General features: G+C 36.2%; 1 protein-coding gene across 8 annotated transcripts in view; it reads left to right on the forward strand.

Moving 5' to 3' along the window:
* ACC (acetyl-CoA carboxylase) overlaps positions 1–20076 on the forward strand; it is a 230243-nt gene that overhangs the window by 154102 nt on the left and 56065 nt on the right. For all 8 annotated transcript variants that reach the window (XM_069828828.1, XM_069828829.1, XM_069828826.1 and 5 more), the window contains 9 exons: positions 3268–3438; positions 5265–5427; positions 8040–8202; positions 9868–10122; positions 12592–12758; positions 15207–15418; positions 16963–17212; positions 18529–18632; positions 18707–18846. In XM_069828828.1, the coding sequence (XP_069684929.1) occupies positions 3268–3438; positions 5265–5427; positions 8040–8202; positions 9868–10122; positions 12592–12758; positions 15207–15418; positions 16963–17212; positions 18529–18632; positions 18707–18846 (1625 nt within the window). The remainder of the gene's footprint in view (positions 1–3267; positions 3439–5264; positions 5428–8039; positions 8203–9867; positions 10123–12591; positions 12759–15206; positions 15419–16962; positions 17213–18528; positions 18633–18706; positions 18847–20076) is intronic.

The following is a 20076-nucleotide window of genomic DNA, read 5'->3' on the forward strand; positions in this document are numbered from 1 at the left end:
TGTTGGTACGTTTAACCAAAGGTCCCGGGTTCGATGCCCGGCCCCGGAACAATTTTTTCTTCGAAATTATTCTGTTTCTTTCTGTTCTCATTCTTCACTTCTCGTAGAATCTACCATCTAAGCAAAGTATTCGAATACTTGTTCACGATTCGAGACATATCTCGAGAACTTGTAAGAATCGAATAATTCATATATATATATATTTTTTTTTGAATACTCTCATCACTGTCACGCAGGTGGCCCAGGTTCGATTCCCGGTCAGGTCTGGAATTTTTTCATTGAATAAATCCATAGTGACACTTGTGGCGGACAAGGTCGCAGTTGAGGTTTTTTCCCGGGGTTCTCCCGTTTTTCCCCAAATTAGGCATTTACATCATTCTGTCACCATTTCTCCATTTCATTATCATTCCATTGTGTTCCCCGAATGCTGGCCGGTGATGCATGGAGGGGGTTGGCCTAGGGATGAGTGAGGTTGCCTGCTCGAAACTGGATCAGAGAACCCTAGTGTGGTCAGCCGGTGTGGGTTTGGGAATGCGTCACCAGAGAGCTAGCGCAATAGATCTCAACAAGGTCGCAGTGCTCGGCCATAGTGCCTCCCTCCGTTAAATTCAATTCAGTTAAAAAAATAGTAGAATAGTTACTTGAGTGACTTTCCCTCCTGTATTCAAATAATCAAACAGAACTCAAAATCCTCCATAATACTCATAGAAATCCGACATTCCCTCAAATTTCTCCCCTGCACATTGTGGGTTAAATGAAATAATTGAACACGCTGACATGCTAGCAAAAAAGGAACCCAAAACAGACAGCCCTCATACAATACTATGTCATACTTCGGAAAAATTAAAATTAAGAACCCAAAACAAAAAGAAATGAAGATCAACCTTAGATACAGAAGCCAAGGGAAACAAAGGGAAAATCTTGCAAGTAGGAAAATCACCATTCCAGGTGCACCAATATCTGAAGCTGTAGTTCTTTTTAGACTGCATATGGGCCATAACTGTCTTGCGAAACATCTCTATAGAATGTCCATCTAAACATCCACCCACTGCATCTTGTATAACAATAACACCATGATGGATAGCGGCCTATATTAACTTGAATAAAGATTTATCGAAAAATTGAGTAGCCCTCAGCCTTGAATATATAGTGCTCACTCAGCTGGCTCAGAGCATTGAGGCACTATCTTATCTCGCATATTACATGACAGGGCAAGCATTCACTGAAGATGACAACTGAACTTTCTCTCCAACTACGCATTTTTGTTTCTTATTGCAACATTGCAAGTAAATTTTCACATCTTTGCAACTAGTAAAGGTGGCTAATTTTGTATGTGTTTATTTGCTGTGGAGTCCTGTGTGTGCAGTTTGTGGGAAGTTTTGACATGATCTCATTAACTTTTCCCTCGATAGTCGATAAAGTAGTTTGAATATTGCTAATTCAGTGACTTTATTGTCAAATGGCTGGCATTAGAAAACAATAACAACATAATATTGTTAATTCAGCAAATAAATCTTGATTACTGTATATTATTTCATTTGAAGAACGAAAATAGTACATTTTATGCAAATTTTAATCATGTTTTATTTCCACTGAAGTATATATTTTCAGCAAGCAGTGCAATATTCCAATGTCCTGTTTTTGTGCATGTGGATGCATCTGGAATAAAAGAAAGTTTTTGCTCATTAACCATAATGAAATTCTACATTCTTTCATCCACTTTTGTGTGCATCTTTACTCAGCAATCATATACAGTTTCTGACTAAAGAGCCCGCTCCTTGATTCCGTATGTTGACCATAAATTTCCAAGATAATGTATGATTAGCATTTTTGATTTTAGGTTGATTTTCTTTGAATATTTGTATTTTCTATGCCATGTTTCACTTGTCTTTTTCTTTTCCATTGCTATAGCATATTACCATCGACTCAAAATATAATTTGTAGAAGCACAAGTCAATTCATTCTTGTATACATTAGATTCTTGTTAATCCAGCCCTCAGTAATCCGACCTCTCAATTATCCAGCTCATTCTAGTGTACTTCCTACTACGAGTACTTTTATTCTAATAGTTTTTCTGAGGAATTTGCACCAGTGCCATGTGTTATACTGTATTACTTCTATACTATACTGTACTTCTTCAAACAACTCAGGAATTTGATGGAAAGAGTTTAACTCCTAAGCAAATAAAATTATGAGAGTATATTATTAGTCTGAGCTTGTATTAATTGTTAATACAATTGATACTAATTAGTAACTGCAGTAACATAAAAGAGGCTGGATTATTCATCCTTGTAACATCATGAGTTGTGAGGCATACCGCGCCAGTGACATGTGGAACTCTCTAGTTTCGATTTAGAAGAGGAAGTACAGTGGTTGGCAGAACTTATAACATTACGGGAAAATTTCAGTATACGGATTCCTCACTGACAATTATACCTTAAAATACTAAAAAGAGCAGATTTGTTTGCATTTGTCGAATGCGCATCATCGTGCTTACGAAAAGGCACTTTTCAGTGCCAATAATTTATTTTGTGTGCACAAGGTTGGAATTTTGAAGTAAAAGGGAAAGGAAGGAATCCGTGTTCTGAAATTTATCCAACATTATATTTCATTCATTCATAGTGTTCTGTCCAGGGGCAGGTCTTCCACTGCAAACCCAGCTTTCTCCAACATTTGAGCCGTTGAGAGCAGAAGTGATGTAAGTCAAAAATGGGTAATGAGGGTTAAAGTAAACATTCTGTAAAATATAGCGCAAAGTAGCAATTAATATTCAGTTTATTTAAACTATTAGTAGTCAGTGGATAGCACGAAGGACATATTAATTGCTACTTTGCGCTGTATTTTACAGAATTTTTACTTTAAACTTCATTACTCAATTTTGACTTGCACCACTTCTACTCTGAATGGCTCATTTAATGAACAATTAAACTACATTTTTATACACACTCAGTAATCTGGCATTCTCGCTAATCTGGTTCCCTTGTGTGCAAGGAATGGTCGGATTAGAAGAGTCTATTGCATTATATAAGAAAATATAAATTTTTAAAACTTGAAGATAAGATGTAAAAAAAATTTCTCTCTGGAGTCTTTCAAAAGAAATTGCGGAAGTTGTATAGAAATGGCAGAATTGGTTCATGCATACTTGTTATATAGGACATTTGAAAAAAGAATTAAAATTTTTTCTCTGTGACTCCAAAGCAAATGCTTCATACCTGGAATGTATTTAACGATCATCATGATAAAGTATTGATATGAAATGGTTTTCAGGCTGCTGTTCGCCTTGCCAAAATGGTCGGCTACATGAGTGCAGGAACTGTAGAATATTTGTACGATACAAACGGTAATTACTATTTCCTGGAACTGAATCCCAGACTGCAAGTAGAGCACCCTTGTACCGAGATGGTGGCCGACGTGAACCTTCCTGCTGCACAACTTCAGGTGGGTAAAATATGAGATAATGTTCGTACTGAGTTGGGATAAAAACAATCGTGATATGATGCTAGGGTGGAGCCAACCAGAGCTGATCACTGATGGAAGTAGTCACTATTACTAAACTTTATAGGTAGAGAGAGCTTGTAGTCTGTTTATGATTCAAATTGAAATTACTTCCTTCATTAGTGACTTGACTTTGGGTTGCAAACTTTAGTATCTTGCTTCTTATTTCCAAAGTTTGTCAATCTCAAGAGTGAGTGATTTAGGTCTATTTCTAATCTCTCAACATAGAATCTCTGCATATTCTTCATCATTTAGTGTTGCATTTTAGGATTTTCATAGAAATGCAATGAGAAGAAAGTATGTACTGACTGTGGAATGTGAGGTTTCAAGTGGCAGATAGGCTTCTATTGTTAGGCCCTGTGAGCGAAAATATGTTGTACACAACAAAACAGAGTTAGTTTCCTTACAATTTTCAAGTGTTCGTAACTCTTTCCTCCCTCTCGGTCACTCCTTGTTTCTTCAGTATATTTCCAATATGCTATTCTAAAGACAGAGGACATGTGAAGTAATTTGCTTAAATATAAAATCCAACTGGTTAGACATTGTATTTTAATCAATGTATAATGTCGAGAATTAAAAAAAAATCTAACATACTGTACATGTATTACTGATAAAGTCATATTTCGAATTTTATTGGTCATATTTTTATGTTTTTTAGGTCATAAATGCAAGCATGTATCCTGCTTTTTAGGTCATAGAAATCCGCCCCCTACTTATAAAGAAGTATAAAACAGAAAAATAAAATCACATATAAATGTTGTTAAAATCGAGAATTATATCGTCTACCACTGTGGAGTAACGGTTAGCATGCCTGGCTGTGAAATGAGCGAGCCCGAGTTCAAATCCTGGTTGGAACAAGTTAACTGATTGAGGTTTTTTCCGGAGTTTTTCCTCAACCCATTAAGAGAAAATGTTAGGTACCTTTCGGCACTGGACCCTGGACTTATTTTGCTGGCACTATCACCTCATTTCATTCAGATTCTAGATCACTATAGATGTTGATGAAATGTCGTTAAAAAGTCTAGCACTAGATCAGGATGTTTATGGAAATGCAAACAGAAGTTAGAACAGATATTGGCTGTTTGTGACCTGCATGCGTTTTGTAATAACATGCCCAACAAACAACACAGATCAATTTTGACTGACCCCACTTTACATACTTGCTTCCAGAGTGGGAAGGAGAAGAAACGTGATGCATTAGTAAAAATTGTAGATTATGTCTCTCTGTCTTATGTTTACATGTTTCGTCAGACTAAACAAAGATTCTTGAAGGGTTTTCTCGGGATTCTCCCACTTCCCTCTATCATTCCACCGTCACACTTCATTTCATATTCATCATTATCATTACTTCAACCCAAATGGTGCAGCGTGATGTATTATTGTGACTAGCAGACAGATGACCTCAGTCTGTGGTGGTTTAGTATGCTCTCAGGAAGTGATAGGGCACTTTAGTGGGAATTCACCAACCTTGAGCCTACATGGCTGAATCGACAGATAGCACCACATACCTAAGTCACGATATCCACAAAGAAAGCAGCCATTCAGACTCAAAAACTACTCCCACATTCCCACATAAAGGAGTGGTAAGGCACAATATACCTTTCCTCTGTGCAAAGAGGGGAAATAAATTCATATCTGGGTACCTAACGTGAATTACAGTTTAACTGTTGAATTAGTAGATTATCGGTGTAATATTTTTTTTTTTATGCCAAGAAAAATATAGTCATGTGTGCAGCCAAAATAAAGTGGTGTTTTAATTTGCGTTGCAGATTGCCATGGGTCTTCCCTTGAGTCGCATAAAGGACATTCGTCAGTTGTATGGCGAATCTCCGTGGGGTGATTCACCAATAGATTTTGATAATCCTCGCCACAAGCCTCAGCCTTGGGGTCATGTAATTGCAGCTCGTATCACCAGTGAGAATCCAGACGAAGGTTTGTATTGTACCATTAAAGTAATATGAAAATATTTGTTAGTATACAAATGTGGCTATGCTTTAATATTTTCATCATGATATTAACATTAAATACAATTTGAATCATTACTTTTAGGAACTTGTTCCTAAATATTAATAAGAGAAAATGTTTTGACAGAAGAACGAATGGAAATGTTTATAAATCTGGTGAGCCAGTTGTAGTATAAGTTATTGTTAAAGCATAGCTTTATTTCTACCTTGAAGTCACAGGAAAGGATTAAAATGGCACTTGGGGCATGGATAATATCGTATACATTTTCAGTACATGGTGTTCTCTGTCATCTTAAGTGGGCTTCATTCCGACTCCCACTTTGGAAGTGTCACCATATGAGCCGTTGAGAGTAGAAGTGGTGTAAGACAAAAATGAGTAATGAGGGTTAAAGTAAACATTCTGTAAAATACAGCGCAAAGTAGCAATTAATATTCAATTTATTTAAACTATTAGTAGTCAGAGGATAGCATGAAGGACATATTAATTGCTACTTTGTGCTGTATTTTACAGAATTTTTACTTTAAACCTCATTACCCAATTTTGACTTGCACCACTTCTCCTCTGAAGGGCTCATATGTGCATTAGCATAACGTTGCATAAAAATTCAAATAAGAAGTTGGTATCACAGCTTTTTATGGGCTATAAATGCTATGGAATAGTGATTCAAGACTGATGTGTTAAATTCATTCAATTCTTGTGTATATAGAGGGAACAAAATATCTTGGTCGCATTTTAAAGAAAGAATGTATGGATTTCAGTGAAATTAAAATATACATATTGCTGTGCTATGCACATATTTATGAAGTGGTGTTTATAGATATTAAACATGGCTTCATCCATTTAAAAGCAGTGCCTCAAGAATTAAACCATACTTCTCCAGAGAATTCCTTCTGAAATTTGTTGTATTACTGAATGTGATACCTTAAATCCTCCTGACTTTAGTTTTGTACACACTTGACTTCATTACCCTCCAAGCAGAGATGTTTAAGGGGGTTAATTTGGATAAATGGGAAGTCTGCAGTCTGAGCCAAACTCAGTCTATCCATCTGGGATATCTTTAACTGAGGTATTCTCGCATAGTGCTTTCAGATGAGATGTCTCATTTTGCTGAAATACGATTATGAGGACTATTTTTAAAGTAACAACCGTTTTGCATGAACTATGAAACATTTTGGGTATTTTATTTTTTCTCAGCTGCTACATACATTTACGTACTTTTCTATGTAGTTGCCATTGTTATTGAAACATTTGCCATAGCGGGAAACAAGTTTCTGTAGACCCTCCCCATAGAAGTCCGTCACCTGAGACGACAACCATTTTTGGACTGATGTTTTCATTTCATCTTCAGTGTTGAAATGCATGCTGTTTGCTGACGATCTTTTGCTTCACTACAATGCAAGGTCCCATACTGCTGCTCGAATGCAAATTCTAGTCGAATCTTTCAAATGGCAGCAAATGGATCGTCCCCATACAATTCAGATCTGGCGCCAACAAACTACCATGTCTTCCTCCATCTGAAGAGGTTTCTCGCTGGCAAGCGTTTCAGCACTGACGATGAAGTAAAAGCAGCAAATCCAGGAATAGTTGTCTCAGGCAGTGGACTTCTCTGAGAAGGGTCTACAGAAACTTGTCTCCCGCTGTGACAAATGTTTCAATAACAACGACAACTACATAGAAATGTAGCTAAATGTATGTAGCAGCTGAGAAAAAGTACCCAAAATGTTTCGTAGTTCGTGTTTTATTTCAAATGGATCTTACTTTAAAAATAATCATTGTATCTAAAGTTCCATCCTGTTGCTATTGTTGTTCCAGAAGCAGTTGTAGCTTGTCGAGATAAATGTTTCAAGTAACTGTAGCTTTTACGAAAATGAAGGCATCATAAGTGACCATAATGATTACCATGAGAATATGTGCATAGCATAGAAATAAACAAACATTAACCTCTTTAAAATCGTGCATTATTTTCTTAAAATGGATCGGGACTTTATATGCACTCTATATTGATAGTTCTCTTGACATGTCAGGAAATTTTCATAGTATTTTTGCGATTTTTAAATTTCTAGCACAAAACTGATCACATTATTGACCAATAGTGTAATTTCTCTTTCAAGCAAGTTCCCATCTGTATTTCGAGTCTTCATTGTATTACATTCTACTGCGTTATCATACTTACCTAGTTTATCTTAGCGAAGTCACTACAAAATCTCAGTTTATTCTATAAAATTGTGCAGATTCTTGATTGAAAGATTGATAAACTGTTTTGATTCCATTATAGTGTTATAAAATACTTAGAAGTTTGCAAAATAGGTACAAGCTTAATCAAGGAGTCTATTTCTCTTCTGTTCAGACTTTTCCAGTCAAGAGACTCATTTGCATCAGGGATCTGTGATGTGATTATCTGCTCTGCTGTTAATAACGTAACCACATCTTCACATGTCCATTAATTTTTATTTATTTATCATGTGTGTCAAGTGATTTGTATTTTGCAGCAGACCTACAATTTGTACTGTACAAAACGTGAAAACATGTTTTATTTATTTACAAATGAGAATGATATAGAACTTTTATTTGCTTTGCAGGTTTCAAGCCTAGCTCTGGAACAGTTCAGGAACTGAACTTCCGTTCCTCTAAGAATGTGTGGGGGTACTTCAGTGTTGCGGCATCAGGAGGACTGCACGAGTTTGCCGACTCACAATTCGGACACTGTTTCTCGTGGGGTGAGAACAGAGAGCAAGCCAGGGAGTAAGATAATTGTCACTGTCATGACTATATTTTAGAATAATTAATCCACTCAAGCCTCTATGATGACACTGAATTGATAGTAATGTACTCAAAATCTATCGTTTGCTTTCAATACAAATCAGTCCAAAATGTGGAGTATTCTGTAAGAACAAAAAGATATTAGAAGATCAAATCATAGAACATGTTTCAGATTTTCAGTGTTAGAATGCGCTATTTGTTATTATTACAGTAAAGGCATTGAAATTAAGTTAAATAAATTTCATCCAGTATAGAAACCATTAAATTCAGACGTTTGAGATGGACAGGGCATGTAGCATGTATGGGTGAATCTAGAAATGCATATTGAGTGTTAGTTGGAAGACCTGAGGGAAAAGACCTTTGGGAAGGCCAAGGCTTAGATGGGAGAACAATATTAAAATAGATTTGAGGGAAGTGGGATATAATGGTAGGGACTGAATTAATCTTGCTCAGGATAGGAATCGAGGGCAGCAATGAAACTTAAAAGCCACTTGTAAGTACAGAAACTATTCATACTTCATTAAGAAAGACATATAGAAACAGACACATGAAGGTCTGTGAAGTTATGAAGTACACTTCGGTAGATCACAAAAGAAATAAATGTTTTCAAAACTAGAAACCATACTCGTATTAAAATAATTAATGAATTAAAATTACATAAACAGCTGTCTAAGTAAGAGAATGAGTGTGGGAAGAGTACTGAAACATTTTAATATGGCATCCATTTGTCCATTGAAACCGATCAACTGCAGGAAGGAGGGATTATTATTATTATTATTATTATTATTATTATTATTATTATTATTATTATTATTATTATTATTATTATTATCTTTAAAGTAATGACAACAGCAGTTCTCTTTTGTGATTCTGAAATACTGACATTAAAACAAAAAGACATTATAGATGTTTTATTATATCTCTGTCATTGAATTTCAAGTGGCTTATCTTGGTCGTGGATGTTAAAGTACTAAAAAGCAAACCAAAGCATATCTGGTTGCCTTCGTTCCAATGCTCTGGATACTGCTTACGTGAGTGTAAGATGAGAGTTTAGTCATACTTTTTCTCACAGATCAGTATACTTTTTACTCTCTCTCTCTCTCTTCTTCCTCTCTGCAAACTCGGAATCCGTAACAAAATCCATTAACTGGAATTGATATTTTTTAAGTCAGTGAAAGAATGTAAAATATTAGATAAAATTGAAAATGAACATAATATAACTTAAGTACAAAACTGAACATGTAGTCAGTTAGGGATAAAATTCGGTGAATTGAAGAAAATAAAAGCACTTATTTCAAGAACTAATACTGGAAGATCCCAAAGCAAGGGGAAGCGAATTATTGGCAGACTACATAAGTAGTAGATAGGAACAGCAAAAATTCCACACAATAAGAGATTCGTTATTAACGTCTAATCTTTGCTGACGTACATTGTGATTAAGAAGTTAGAAAGTGCCCAAATATGTGTAAGATGCTTAATGCTAGATGCATTATCGTGATGCATTACATCATAAGTGCACCCATTCATCTAGTACATAGTGGTAACATTAAATATCCTACATGTATGTAGCTGTTCCTGGCTTTAAACTCATTCTGTAGATCAAGATGAATGAAAACATTATATTATGTGTGTGTGTGTTTGTTGCAGGAACCTCGTCATAGCACTGAAGGAATTGTCCATCAGAGGAGACTTCCGCACAACAGTGGAGTATCTGATCAAACTGCTGGAGACGTCCAGCTTCCAAGACAACTCCATTGACACAGCATGGTTGGATGTGCTTATTGCTGAGCGAGTGCAGGCCGAGAAACCAGACATTATGCTAGGTGTGATCTGTGGAGCACTGCACATTGCAGACAGAACTGTGCTCAATGCCTTCCAGAACTTCCAGACATCCCTAGAAAAGTGAGTTTTTCAATACATATTTAATATTATTTCTTTAAGAAAGTAATTTTCCAGTAAAAATTGCTCTGAATTACGAAGTTTATACCGTTATACCTGTCAGCATTTAGGCTAAAATATTCCTCCTCTCCCAGTTGCGGGTGCTGACTTATGTTGTTAGTCCAAGCATCCAACACTATTATTATTAATAGTTGTTGTCTTTGATATCATTATAACTGAAGTTCATGAGTTCAAACTCAGCCAAAGGCAATAGATTTTGAAAGGCAATCAAAATAATTGGCATGGTTTCCTTTGCAAGAGAAATAAAACCATTAGTCCATGTCACTAAGAGAGTTACTGCATGTAAACAACCCTGTCACAGCCAAAATTATGACTATTTCTCGCTCCATCAAGTTTCCTTTGCTTTGCAGTCAGTATGTGGTCCATCATCTGGATCTACGTAAAGATTAATTTTTGGTCCTACAGAATATATCTGTTATGGTAACAGTGATTATTATAATGACAGTTGACTTAATATAATATGTCAACACATATGTCGAACTTGGAGTCAGACCACTAAGGGAAAAACACTAGAGGAGAGGGATTCGATCCAGTGTTGTGGATTGAACTTCGGCATAGCTCAATGGTTAGAGCACTTGGTACATAGAACCAAGAACCTGGGTTCGATCTCCAGCGCCAGAGCGAATTTTTCTCCTCTAATAATCATTGTTACCATAACTGATATATTCTGTAGGACCAAAAATTAATCTTTACGTAGATTTTTCGCTCAACAGTGCATATTACTGTGGAATCCCGGCCACCAAGTCACTTAATTGAGTGCGCTCCTTGTATAATGACAGTTGACTTAATATATGTCAATATATGTGTCGAACTTGGAGTCAAGCCACAAAGGGAAAAACACTAGAGGAGAGGAATTCGATCCAGTGCTGCGGATTGAACTTCAGCATAGCTCAGTGGTTAGAGCACTTGGTACGTAGAACCAAAGACCCATGTTCGATCCCTGGTGCCAGAGCGAATTTTTCTACTTTAATAATCATTGCCATCATCTGGAGATAACAGATGTCTTTGCAGGACTTATCCTGATATCGTAGACTTCTGGCGAAAAAAAAATCAGGAACAAAATATAAAAAAGAAGATGCAATAATTTAATTTCGTAGTCTGCTAAGAAAGCCCTTGAATGTGAAGATGAACGGCACAAGGAGCATGGGAAAGGGGTAGAAGACGAGTTGTGGAAAAAAGATAATCCAGTAGTTGGGAATTGAAAATGGGGGGGAGGAAGTAAGAGTGGGATTGTTAGGAGAAATTTAGAAGACTCAAATCCAGCATCTGCAGGGGATATTGAAAATATTAAAGCATGAAGGTAAAAGAAAATTCTACGAATTAAGTCAAAAAGTAAGTGAGCCGATGGGGGTAACAAAAAGTGATGAAAAATATGGTGAGGGGAGATGAGAGTTCATAGCGATAAGGAAGACAAGCGAGTAAAGAAAGTGCATGCTACGAGAAGGTGGGGAGTGGTCAATGAAAGAGATAGAGAACAGTGTTGATAACGCTCTGTTTTACTAGGGAAAAAGTGTCTAATGAATAGTATTTTTAGTGTAATGAGTGACCACTATTATTGAACTAGTAAAACAACAAGAAAAGAGTAATAGGAGCTGTCTAGTGGTACTGAATTACATTAATATCAAGACATCAGAGTAACGAAAGTGTGAATAGTAGGAATTATTTTAATGGGAGAAATAAGTTGTTATAGCAAATAGCAAACTGAATAATGAATCGGCTATACCAGTGAACTAGTATAAACTGTGAGGTATATGTGAATTAGTGAATAAATAATGAATAGCCATAAAAGGTAGGATAAGTATTAAATAGCCGACAGACTGAGCACTAAGAGGGTAGATAGCTAGTGGGAACAGGATAGTTTTAATAAAGTGTAATTTATAATGATTGTTAATGGTGGCACCATATAGCCTATTACATGTAAATTCTGTGACGAAATATTTATTATATCATGCCAATATAACTTCGACTATATTTGGACTTGCTTCTCATTTAGCTGAAAATCAAATACCCTACTGAATTCGAGATATATCAGTTAAGCCTTATTCGAAAATTTACACCCGTTCATAAAGAATGTAGTCCTTGCAACCGAATTGCATTCACCAAATTTGAAGGCTCAGTCGCAGTTTAGTGAGCTGGTATCTTTTTGAAAGGGATTGAGGTTCGTTCTTGTTAGTTTCTGTGAGATTTGTGTAGATGAAGCAACCATTGGACAAGTTTCTTCTGCCATTTTCTTTCCATCATTACTCTCTTATTGCCATATCATCATCTTGTCATGTATGACTTGCCTGTGTGCTTTAAAACAAACGTTAAAAAACTTAACAATATTGTAAATTTTGAAAGGTTCTAAATAATGTTATTTTACTGTCTTTCTTATCTGTATGGATTAAATTGTTGTATTTATTGCTTTATTAGGGGTCAAGTCCAGGGTTCGAACACACTATTCAACACAGTGGATGTGGAGCTTCTTCATGATGGCTACAAATATAAGGTGCAGGCCACCAAGTCAGGCCCTAACTCCTATTTCCTTGTGATGAATGGTTCCTGGAAGGAGATTGAAGTACATCGGTTGTCTGATGGAGGTACAGTATGCAGCGATGCATTATATATTAGGGTAATTCAATAAGTAAATGCACAGATGGTAATGAAAAAAATGTTTATTACTTTTCTACACGTTTCTCCATCTTTACACGAAAGCCCTTATTTATGCTGCAAGAAATTCCACTGGTACGGTGACCCTCAATTATCCATATCTTGATTAACTGATCATCGGATTATCTGACGGTCTTTCTGCTTTTCTCTCCGTAATAGATTACGAAATATATGATTATGTCTCGTGACCAGAATATTGTACGAAATGGAAATATAAAAATTGGAAATTTATCCTTCGAAGGGGTGGAAAAATTCAAATATCTTGGAGCAACAGTAACAAATATAAATGACACTCGGGAGGAAATTAAACGCAGAATAAATATGGGAAATGCGTGTTATTATTTGGTTGAGAAGCTTTTATCATCTAGTCTGCTGTCAAAAAATCTGAAAGTTAGAATTTATAAAACAGTTATATTACCGGTTGTTCTGTATGGTTGTGAAACTTGGACTCTCACTCTGAGAGAGGAACATAGGTTAAGGGTGTTTGAGAATAAGGTGCTTAGGAAAATATTTGGGGCTAAGCGGGATGAAGTTACAGGAGAATGGAGAAAGTTACACAATGCAGAACTGCACGCATTGTATTCTTCACCTGACATAATTAGGAACATTAAATCCAGACGTTTGAGATGGGCAGGGCATGTAGCACGTATGGGCGAATCAAGAAATGCATATAGAGTGTTAGTTGGGAGACTGGAGGGAAAAAGACCTTTGGGGAGGCCGAGACGTAGATGGGAGGATAGTATTAAAATGGATTTGAGAGAGGTGGGATATGATGATAGAGAGTGGATTAATCTTGCACAGGATAGGGACCGATGGCGGGCTTATGTGAGGGCGGCAATGAACCTTCGGGTTCCTTAAAAGCCATTTGTAAGTAAGTAAGTAATAGATTACGAAAACCCAGCTAAAATTCGATTTGCAAGCTTGAATATATGCATAATGGTAAATACAGGATTAGCCGTGTGCGTAACTGCCGAAGTTATATCAGTGTTGCTAGTATGCCGGAATTTTGTCCTGTGAGAATGCTTTTTCATGTCAGTAAATCTACTGACAGGCACCAAAAGCCAAAACACTACCGACTGTTCCACCCAGACCGACTTCAGCTTAAGTGTTAGACATTGTTGTTAATAAACTTTTTAAGAATAACCTGCACAGAGAGTATAATACCATTTGCTTAAAGGGGACCATGCTCTGACCTCAAAAGGCAAATTAAAAAAAAAAAAAAAAACTAAATGCTCAGTTGCTGGTCAAGTGGATAATTAAAGCTGTGAGTCAGTTGTGAATGGTTTCAAGAAGTTTTGTCTCTCTAATAATGTGGATGGCAGAGAGGATGACATTTTGTGGTGGGATTATGAGACTGAAGAAGAATTCAGTTCCAGTTCAGAAAATGAGGTAGAAGGAACGAGGAGAAGGAAGAAGAAGTGATAGCGATGATAAAGGCTGGGAGTGGTAACCAGAAGAGGATGTTGCTGAAGACTGGAAACGAAAACTTGAAAATAATTTAAATTTGCCTTTTAATTCTATAACATCCACTGCTGTGGACTAATGGTGAGTGGGCCTGGGTTCAAATCCTGGTTGAGGTTTTTTCCGAAGTCTTCCTTCAACCCATTAAGGGCAAATGCTGGGTTACTTTCGGCACTGGACGCTGCACTCATTTCGCTGGCATTATCACCATCATCTTACTCAGATGCTAGGTAATGATAGCTGTTGATAAAGCACCATAAAATAACCAAAATAAATAAAATAAAATAATTCTTTAACAAACCTCTGATTCAGGTTCTGGCTAATACGTACATCTACCATCAGGCAGTACATCTCACTTGATGATATGTGTCTGAGGAAGAACAATTGTTTGTATACATATGAAGTTTGATTAACGTAATATGTTACGAGTCAACATTGTATGCAATGGAGGGGGAAAGGAAATGGCCACACTACACCATTATTTTCTGGCTTACTTGCCTCATGAGTGGTGCCTTTTTTAGTGTCACTTAAGAGGTTCAAGCCTGTCTTTGGACAGTTGACTAAACAACAACAAACATTTTCGAAACGTAGATCATAAATTATCTTGAGATATTTTTATTTTTTACATATAGAAAATCTGAAAACTTGGGTTTGTATTATATTCGAGATCGCACTAAATTTGGGCCAATACGATAATATAGTAGAAAACAGTTACACCGAAGTGTCTACTCTATTTTCTAGTGAAGCAAGTTAGTGTTTTTATTTCTTGAATGGCTCTTGTATTTCATTGTACTATGCAAATTCCATTTCATAAGTTTATAAAATATGAAGATATGATTTGCAATTGATAATTTAAAAGTATTATAATTATTCTGAGGAATTAGAAGAACAAACATAAGAGATGTTATGATTTCCAGGTATCCTGCTGTCTGTGGATGGTTCTAGTTTCACAACTTACATGCGAGAAGAAGTGGATAGGTACAGGATCGTGATTGGCAATCAGACATGTGTCTTCGAGAAAGAGAATGATCCATCTCTCCTTCGCTCACCGTCTGCTGGCAAACTGCTCAATTTCCTAGTGGATGATGGTGGCCATGTAAATTCTGGACAAGCCTATGCAGAAATAGAGGTTTGTTACAAACATATTGACTATTTTTTCCAATTAAATAATAGGAATTTAATTTTTATTGTTAAAGTTATCATAGTATTACTTATTACCTAGATTAGACGGCATTTCAGAAGGCAGTCAGCTGCTATATGCGCCATAGCATTTCTGGTATGTGACGTCACAAGCTTGTACAGTAGAACCAATCGGAATCAGTCTGTAACAAGTACTTCCCAAGTTTGTTTGTTCACATGTGAGTGTTTCATTACATTCAATAAGTAAAACTAACATTTACTGTGTATGTGTGTAAGATAAATAAATGGAAAAAGAGACTGTAAAAAGATAAGTATTGCACAGGCAGGTGCGGAAAATAGTGTTTAAGGTGTATAATTATTTTTAAAACGTTAACGAGCAGAACACTGCCAGCCATCTTGATGCTGGCTGCAGCGTTGCCAACTCACAAGAAATTACTGTAGAAGCATGTGGTGTGGGATTGAGAACAGTGCAAAGAATATTGTTAGTGAAGGAAAGAGGGTTTGTTTGGTGTCATCTTACAGTAATCAACAGCTAAGTTCATTATTGTCTTTTGATAATTTAAATTCTCTCCTGCACTATTTGTATTGCATGTGCACGTGAAGTACGATGTGGCAATGTACACTGCCTTGCTTTCTCTATGTAAACGCAAGCAGACTACTGCCTTCTGAATTGCCGTTGACTCCAATGCATTAAGAATATGCTTGAAATATGTATTACATTTTTTTTCGATATAATTGTCAATACTACATAACATTTTAGATTGATTTCTCCCACTCACTATAAATGAACATTTTCACACTCTTGTTACTGTAGTTACTGAAAGAGTTGAGTGTTAAAGAATAAAGTACAGTGAAACCCCGATAATATACACCCATTTGTTACCATTTGTTATACTGTCCTGCATTATACACTCTTTTCATCTGGTTCCTTGACATCCCTATATAAAACCAAGTAAAATCCACCGCTTAATATGCTCATAATCCCATTTAATACACTCTTTCATCTGCTAAAAATTCTAAAATATCGTACTTTAAAGGATACCGAGAAAATTTTCCTGGACTTCTACATTTACCACATATTCAAGGATTTGTTGTTGTTGTTTTCTAATGCCAGGCATTTGACAATAAAGTCATTTGACCTCTTGCACTCCAATAATTTTCAAAGATATTGTCGTGGTTAGCCACTGACGCACAGATTTATTCCAGGATTTGTAGGAGTCTTTGTTTGGTGAATACAATAGAATGGAATGCGACCCTTAAGTACATGCAAGACTACTGTATTCAGAGCCTGTACTCCTTGCTGGCAGTTTTAAATCGCATTGTTAGTGAAGACTTGACAGACATCTAGGATGCAATGCAAATACTCAAAAACCTTGCTCTATGTACTCATTCTGTTCGATATATTTACTTTTTTTTTTTTTTTTTCTGCGATAAATATGAGTAAATTGATATCAGAGAGTTTGTAAATACTGACCAGTGTTGCCTATTCTTTGTAGTAATGATAATTACATATATGGCTGTGACAATTTGCAGGTGATGAAGATGGTGATGACTTTGACGGCCAGTGAAGCAGGGAGTGTGTTCTATGTGAAGAGACCTGGTGCTGTGCTTGATGCTGGTTCTCTGATTTCACATCTGGAGTTGGATGATGCTTCTCTTGTTACTAAAGCTCAGGATTATAAAGGTCAATTTCCTGAACTAGATGTATCCACCCCAGCTGCAGGAGAAAAACTGAACCATGTCCATGCCAGCTACAGAGTCATGCTAGAAAATATTTTAGCAGGTAAGTTTTATTTTATATAGTTTGTTAATTCTCCCGTCCTACTCTAGAACGTCCAGATATAGTTGACTAATATCTTTTAGAATCCTGGTCGTCTGGCAATGTGAAGAATTCCGTTTCTGAAATGGAATTCGTGGAGAACGAAATTCATTACTGCCAGGGGTGAAGAGGTTGACTAGTGGAGATAACTTTTTACATGAGAATGACATAACCAGTAAATTTTGTCTTTTCTCTTCTTATTCAGAAACAAACTCCTTTTAAACCGACAACATAAAATTCCAGTTTTACTTCTCTTCTGGAGCAAGGCACTTGAATGTGTATCACCCTTAAGAAATTGTCATTCTCAGCTATATTTCAACATGAAAACTATTGGCGAATGGTCGAAAGTGAAAGTCTTAGGAATCTTCTATGCCACATCAATAAATTTTAAAATGCAGTTATATTGTCAGATTCCAAAGCAGCTATTCTGTTAATAGTCTCTAGACACACCTTCATCTCAAACAGCAGAAATAACTAAAATGCTCTCTCAATAAAAGAATTGTATTCCAATGGATACCATCCCATTGTGGAATCCTGGGAAACGAGAGTGCGGATGCTTTAGCAAAGAAGGGCAGCACTGCTACTTACAGACCTGTTACTGAATCTACTATAACTCTGTGAAAATATTTATTAAATCTACATACTTAGACTTCAACAAACAAAATTTGATAACACGATCTCAAGAGAAAAAATGGAACTCTTTGCATCATAATTCACAGTTAATTCCCGACTTACCACGCAAATCGTCTGTAGCTGCATTTAGATTGGCAACAGACCATGACTGTTTGGCCAAGCACCTGCATAGAATTGGAATATATCAATCCCTTAACTGCCCATTGTGCAACTCAAACCAAGAAATGGATTTGGAACACCTCAAAATCTGTGCTTCAGTGGCTAACCATGACAATATCTGCAAGAGGTCAAATGACTTTATTGTCAAATGCCTGGCATTAGAAAACAACAACACTCGATCATTGGGAACAACAGATTGAAAAAGGAATGGTCAAATCCATATGTTTTATTAGAAATTCTAGAACATCTCATAATATTGTATAACATCATTCTTCAGCATTCTGAAGTTATTTGAAATGCTCACAAAGCTCTGTGGTAATCAAAAGTGATCTGTAAGTTCAACTAGTGTAGTAATTTAAAAAGAAGACAAATCAAACAATTGGAACATAATCAAGAAATTGTCTTTTTACAATCATTCACGAATATGCATTGTATTTTGCATAGATGTTGTTGTATAAAAATAACTGATGCAATTAATTTGTATACAGGTTATTGCTTGCCAGATCCATATCACCAAGCCAGACTTAGAGAGGTCATTGAGAAGTTCATGAGTTCTCTTCGAGATCCAAGTCTACCTTTGCTAGAATTGCAGGTAGGTTCAACAGCATTATATCATTTTGACCTCTTGAAATCCTACTGTTATTGATGTAATTTTATTTTCTTCAGGAGGTTATAGCTTCCATATCTGGTCGCATTCCTATCTCAGTGGAAAAGAAGATTAGAAAGCTAATGGCCTTGTATGAACGGAACATCACATCTGTACTTGCACAATTCCCCAGTCAGCAGATTGCAAGTGTCATAGACAGGTATTGTCATTTTTTTAAAAATGAATTATCTTTTGATCACTTGTCTACCCTGGGTAGGTACCGGTAGTTAATATCAGATTCGTCAGATTGTATAGGATGCGGCAGTGGGATATGAAGGTTTTTATAGCCCCTGTTGTGGGACACTCAGGACGAATTAAAAGAAAAATAGCCTTTTTAATTGTTACTGTCACTGTGTTCACCTGGAAACCATGAAAAGCCAAAGTTAGTATAGTCCCTGGAATCGAACATTCTCCTGCATATAAAGCGACAATAATAACCATTATTATAATGTGCTCGTTACTTCATGTTATTGCTAAGATAAATAATTGTGTTGATACTAAAATTGTTTAGTTAATTTTATGTGCATTTCAGTGGCGTAGCGTCAATGTAAGCTAAAAAGCTGAGCTTCGCTAGTTAATAACTCCATAATAAACCTGCAGTTTATGAACAAAATTATTTATTAATTTTAATACTGTACAGTAATTTATATTTACGCATTAAATGTTGTGATGTGGCAGCTCAGGATGATTTGTGATGCAGCAGTAAACATGAAGCCTACACACACCAGCTTCCAATCCCCTCCGCTGGGCTACAAGCAGACTCGCTTCTTTCACGCAGATTTTCCATTCCGTTCTAACTAAATTACCCTGGTCGCAAGGCTTGCAAGAAGCTAGTTTTGGCATTGAAAATAATTTAGCTTTAGAGTTATCCCTTTCGTGATTTGTGGTCAGTTGAATGCACTGTGACTGATATAATAAATAATGAGTGAAATACTGACACTAATTTATGTAGTCAAAAATAATCTTCTGATAAAGATTTTAACGTTGATTGACGTAATTTTACTAATACTGTATCTATTGACCGTTAATATTGTGATTTTTCTAAATATGACAGGGAGCTAAATTATACATACATGTCTATTTCTTAGAGATATGTGTAAACCATGAAATCACATTTTACTTCCATTTGATGTGATGCCTTATTGGTGTTACTTATGAGGTTCCAACCAATCTTCGGACTGCTGACTTGACGTCGACTACTATTTATTTTAAGACTATATTTTTGCAATACCTTTCCTCGTACATGAAAGACAACTTGAGTTAGCTTCCCCTGCTCAAAATTTCGTGCTATTCCACTGGTCCATTTATGAAATCAATTTTCGTATGTCACTCTAGAATAGTGGGGACTACATATTGTGTTACTTAATACAAAATCGTGCTTATACTAAAA

This window comes from Periplaneta americana, chromosome 6, assembly GCF_040183065.1.
Source record: "Periplaneta americana isolate PAMFEO1 chromosome 6, P.americana_PAMFEO1_priV1, whole genome shotgun sequence".
Classification (NCBI taxonomy): Eukaryota; Metazoa; Arthropoda; class Insecta; order Blattodea; family Blattidae; genus Periplaneta; species Periplaneta americana.